Source organism: Mustelus asterias, chromosome 19, assembly GCF_964213995.1.
Source record: "Mustelus asterias chromosome 19, sMusAst1.hap1.1, whole genome shotgun sequence".
NCBI classification, from domain to species: domain Eukaryota; kingdom Metazoa; phylum Chordata; class Chondrichthyes; order Carcharhiniformes; family Triakidae; genus Mustelus; species Mustelus asterias.
Genome location: NC_135819.1, coordinates 41,318,131 through 41,324,030, shown reverse-complemented (window position 1 = coordinate 41,324,030; position 5,900 = coordinate 41,318,131). Strand labels below are relative to the sequence as shown.

Below are 5,900 nucleotides of genomic sequence, written 5' to 3'. Positions count from 1 at the left end.
CTTCCAAAACCCACTCATCTACCCACCTCAACTATCCACCAACCCTCCCCAGTTACCCCAACCCCCTTAGCGACCCCCCCAAACCCCCACAGCGACCCTCCAAACCCCCTCTTAGTTATCTCCACCCCTCCTCAGCTACCCCAACCCCCCTCCCCCACCCCCCTCCCTCTCCCCCTTCCCCTTAGCAACCCCCACCACCCTCAGCTACCCCCCTCCAGCTATCCCTAACCCACCTCCACTATCCCTACTCCCCTCGGATACCCCCACCCCAGCAATCCCCAATCTTCTCAATTACCCCCAATCCCCTCAGCTACCCCAACACCCCCCTCAATAACCACCCCCCCCAATCTCCCTCAGCTACCCCCCTCAACTATCCCTAACCCTCCTCAGTTACCCCAACCAAATCCCCATAGCCACCTCAGACGCCTCCCCAGCACCCCCCCCCCCCACCCCTCCGCATCACCCTGTCACCTCCTCCCCTCCCCCCTCCCTCCACCAATTCCCCACCTCCTGCCTCCGAATGTCCGATCGGGGGGGACTAAGAGCCAGTGAAGCCGCCAAATCTGCCGGAGTGGCCCGCTGAAGCCCTCACCCTCCCGCCAGCCCCACTCACCCCTCCCGCCCCCGGGGGCCCCCACCCCCGCCAGGATGACCGTGCTCGCCGGTGACAACATGGACGAGGCGTCCGCTCTGCCCGGCCACCCCCAGGACAGCTACCCGCCGGACAATGACGACCACGAGTGCTGCGAGCGGGTGGTCATCAACATCTCGGGGCTACGGTTCGAGACGCAGCTGAAGACCCTGGCCCAGTTCCCCAACACGCTGCTGGGCAACCCCAAGAAGAGGATGAGGTACTTCGACCCGCTGAGGAACGAGTACTTCTTCGACAGGAACCGGCCCAGCTTCGACGCCATCCTGTACTATTACCAGAGTGGGGGTCGCCTCCGGCGGCCGGTCAATGTGCCCCTCGAGATGTTCTCTGAGGAGATCAAGTTCTACGAGCTGGGCGAGGAGGCCATGGAGAAGTTCCGGGAGGACGAGGGCTTCATCCGGGAGGAGGAGAGACCCCTGCCCGAGAATGAGTACCAGCGCCAGGTGTGGCTCCTCTTCGAGCACCCGGAGAGCTCGGGGCCAGCCCGGGGCATCGCCATCGTCTCCGTCATGGTCATCCTCATCTCCATCGTCATCTTCTGCCTGGAGACCCTGCCCCAGCTCAAGGACGACAGGAAGAGGACCATGCAGGTGGGCAACACCACCGTGCCCTACAAATCCAACATCCTCAGCGACCCCTTCTTCATCGTGGAGACCCTCTGCATCATCTGGTTCTCCTTCGAGCTGCTGGTGCGCTTCTTCGCCTGCCCCAGCAAGGCCGAGTTCTTCAAGAACATCATGAACTTCATCGACATCGTGGCCATCATCCCTTACTTCATCACCCTGGGCACCGAGCTGGCCGAGGAGGAGGAGGGCAACATGAGCGGGGAGCAGGCCACCTCGCTGGCCATCCTCCGGGTCATCCGCCTGGTGCGGGTCTTCCGCATCTTCAAGCTTTCCCGCCACTCCAAGGGCCTCCAGATCCTGGGCCAGACGCTCAAGGCCAGCATGAGGGAGCTGGGCCTCCTCATCTTCTTCCTCTTCATCGGGGTCATCCTCTTCTCCAGCGCCGTGTTCTTCGCCGAGGCGGACGACCCGGACACCCATTTCAACAGCATCCCCGACTCCTTCTGGTGGGCGGTGGTGTCCATGACCACGGTGGGCTACGGCGACATGTACCCCATCACCATCGGGGGGAAGATCGTGGGCTCCCTGTGCGCCATCGCCGGGGTGCTGACCATCGCCCTGCCCGTGCCCGTCATCGTCTCCAACTTCAACTACTTCTACCACCGGGAGACGGAGGGCGAGGAGCAGGCTCAGTACCTGCACGTTAGCTGCCCCAACATCGCCTCGGACAGCGACCTGCGGAGCCGCAGCTCCTCCACCATCAGCAAGTCGGACTACATGGAGATCGAGGAGGACGTGAACAACAGCATAGACAATTTCAGAGAAGCTAACCTCAGAACTGGCAACTGCACTGTAGCAAACCAAAACTGTGTGAACAAAAGTAAACTACTAACTGATGTTTAGACAGCTGCTCAGTGAGTGGGGAGGGAAAGCCAGCCCGCTTTCTCAGACACTGTATAACTGATCCCCCCTCCCCACTTTGTATTGCTTTGTTGACCTCGTTAATGCGTTGTTGCATTGCCGTTACGCTCAGCAAAATCAGCTTTCAGAATTACGTGGAAGGTATATTTTTCATTTATTTTTAAATGGCTTTCTTTCTCCGACTGGATCCACCCAGGGGAAATCTTTTTTCCAGATCCGTTCATGTGAGCAAACCACCCCCTCCCTACCCCCCCAAACTTTGAAACTTGGACTTTTAATACCTGCTCGAATGGAAATATTCTTTGTGTTTTCCCTCAGTTCATTTACCAGTGCATGTGTTAAGGTACATTCTTTATTTGCAAGCTGCACCGTGCATCCAACAACAAAACAACCAGATTCTGGTCAAACTTGCAAGCGTCCGCAGTTTTCGATCCACTGATGAATATTTCATTGCGAGAGGTGACGAGACGCTCCCTACACCAAGGAAGACAAGTGACTGCTTTTGCCTCAAATTTATAATCGAACGACCAGTCTGCTGAAAACGTCTGCAGTGCTGCAGTTTTGCAGATGCTGCAATCCAGCTGCTTCCAGGACTGAACGTAAAATTCACCCAAATCCCCGATTTAAATGCGAGAAGCATCATTCAAAAAAAAGAGAGAGAAAATCCCTAAAATAACAGCATGCCTTGATATTTCATCATTCACTTCAGTGGTGGCATGCCTCGGACATTACCTCAAGTAACAGGAAGCGAGTTTGTGTTCTCAATTATAATTCTGGAGAGTTAGTTCTCATTTGCTCTCACCAAAAGTGCAATGGCTTAATTATTTAATTTATTACTTCGAAGCACTCATGGACCTGAATGTTCAAACTTGTATGGGGCAGAGTAACTTTAGATCATAGCATGTTTTAACTACTTAACATTACGGCCTCTTTAGAAAAAAGTAACCCACTATAACTTATGCATGATATCAGGTTACACAAAGAGATTTGAACTGCTCGTGATCGGATATTTGAGGGACCTGATGATTTTCCTGTAGAATTTCAGGGAAATGAGTTGGTTCGCGTCCTTAACAATCCTGAAAATATGATGCACCAAAGCCCGGTTCCTGTTGGGAATTCAGTGAGCTAAATGAAAGCAGGCTAGATAATGTATATACTTATATATGATACAATTTAATTTAAAAATGGAACTAATCAAACAGATAAGAAAGCATGCCTTTCATGCATTTTAGCAGAATGTAAGTGCAAAGTGTATGTAAATTATGCACCTAATTTGCAGTTCATTTCCAAATCTATCCTGATTGAGACAAGACTTTTTTTTTGAGCTTCCCTCTATGTTACTGCAGAAACTCAACAAATGACTTAGTTAGTTGCTAGTGCCTTTTAAATCCTTACACTCCCGGACTGCTGGAAGTGCCTCCATGTACAAAGAATGGTGAATGAGCTGATGTCCACTGAAATCCTCTTAATCTGTAACACCATGAAAGTATAGCACCTCATTTTACGTCCAACAAAATTTTTATGTGTGAAGGCCAATGGACGGTTATCTTGGCATAAAGTTGACAGAAAAGACAGATCAGTTGTTTGTACATGCTTCTGAAGATGACAGGGTTTAAACCGACTGGCGAGAGAGAAAGAGAAAAACAGGGCGGAACACCTTGGCAGAACGAGAACCCCATGAGAACGCTCTCAGAACGTCTTTGAGGTCCATATCAAATTAAGATTTGAACAAAATTTCTACAATGGGATCAGCACTCAGAACCTGCTAAGGAATTGCACAGATGTTAATGGCATTGACATGAGGCATCAAGGTGATAAACTGAAAATAGTAACACTGAAGAATGTTAACTTCGTCTCTTTCTGCCCACCTGCATAAGCTGCAATGTACCAAAAAGGAAAATGCAGTGTTTCCTCGGCAGACTACCTCAGTTTAGATTGATGAAAAGGACAGTTTAATTTCGTGGCCCCAGGCTGAGGAAATTCTTTTTTTTTGGTAACCCTGAATTCGCATAAACGGCTATGTAAATGCAGGTTCTTCATCAATATCATTCCTTATCTTCGTTTCTGGAGCCATATCTACAAGTCAGTTTCAGTGGTTACATATAAATATGTTGCCAATGTCTCTTGTTTAGCCTATCATTATCCTTAGCGTAATTGTTATGCAGAAACTTGTCACAGCTCACTCTGACAAACTACTTAAGGCCAGAAGCTCTCAAAGACAACTTGAGACTATTACACCAATGCTTGGAAAACTATATGGCAATTTCCCAAAGATCTGGAGAAACAAGAGTTACATTTTTGTAATTAACATCATGCAAGTCTTCAGACAGAGCGATTTACCTGGAGATGGATGTGATTATTGTAAGAGACGGTTTGTCACCCTTGGATAACGCGGACTGATACAGGCAGATTAAGACATGATTAAATCCCAAAAGAATGGTGGCACTTGATTATCAATTGTAATTTCTTGGAAATTTAAGGAATGCAAAAGATTAAAAGATTTCACAAAGAATGAAACCACTCCAAGACTACCTGACTGAATTCGTTGATACAACTAAACTGAGGGTATAAATGAGAGTTACATGGAGGAATGTTGAGTAACTCTTGATGAACTGCAATTGCTGTTGGCAACAGGGCATTAACTTCTTCATGTAGAATATGTAAACCACCCATACTCTGGTTATCCTGACCCTTCTGCATCACATAAACCTTGAGGTAGGAGAAAACTTTCCCCTGTGTTAAATGACTTTAATACTGCACTTAATAAACAGCAATAACTGATCCAATGCTGCAGAACTGCTTTGATAAAATCTATGTGGCTTCTGGCAGCTCATGCTTACTTTAGCAATTGAGTTTCTAGTTTTTGGGAAATTGCGCCTTAGGCTAACATTTATCTGCATGTGACTGAGAAGCGTGCTGCATGCAGTTTTTTTTTGATAATGAAGGTTCTGAAAACCAGTGGGATGGGTTAGGGTTTGGTAATGTTTATTTATAATCATTACAGCTGAGTACAAAATGTGGATGGAGCAAAAATCTGATGTAATATAGGCATGTCTTTCTGGTTATACAGTTTTGGTAGATATTCTTAATCCCGGACCAGCTTGGCAAACGTATTGTACATAGGCCTGAATGTACACAAGGTGGCTGGTTAAGAACAGAGTCATGAAAGAGCCTCTTCTCTATTTATAGTAGAACCTTTAATAATAGTAATGAAAATGAGGCAATTCAATATGCCAATGCTACATGTCTTGGTGTAATGTTTTGTAAAGTGACTTTGCCCAGTTTAAGTGGTTTGCACTGAATAATATGCATTACAGAAACATCATCTGTCATTTGTTTCTGAGGTAGAATTTGGTTTATTTGCTCCAGAAAAAAATGAACAAAAATAAAAGAATAGGAGACAAAATGGTGGCTGTGTCGCCGCACAAAACTTTGCTGATGAGCACATTTCATTTCAGCTCAGCAATAAGTGACGGAGCGCTTCTATTTTGAATGTTGTAAGGATCACAAGGTAAAACGTACTCTTACAGTCTTAGTCTGATACTTTGCAGGTAGGAGGATGCAGCAGAAACATCCTCTATTTTATTCATTTCGGATTTTTAATTCACTTCAGTTGAATGCATAAAAGCAGAATTAGCACCTGATGAGGTCCAGGCTTCTCCAGTGTGTCTGAGGTGGCATATTTGAGGCTGTGCACATTGATAGTTAACACCTTCGTTCAAAAGAAAAGTATTTGGTTGCTGAAGTAGGAAAAAAAATCT

The 5,900-nt window shown here is 47.3% G+C and overlaps 1 protein-coding gene across 1 annotated transcript; it reads left to right on the top strand.

Moving 5' to 3' along the window:
- Positions 1-648: 648 nt before the first annotated feature.
- Positions 649-4,790, top strand: LOC144507902 (potassium voltage-gated channel subfamily A member 1). The gene has a single exon (XM_078235382.1). The coding sequence runs from the start codon at positions 649-651 to the stop codon at positions 2,119-2,121; it is 1,473 nt and encodes a 490-aa protein (XP_078091508.1). The 3' UTR covers positions 2,122-4,790.
- The last annotated feature ends 1,110 nt before the right edge of the window (positions 4,791-5,900 follow it).

Excerpts from the sequence above, each read along its gene's own strand:
- LOC144507902 (XM_078235382.1), top strand. The coding sequence starts at position 649 with ATGACCGTGCTCGCCGGTGACAACATGGACGAGGCGTCCGCTCTGCCC.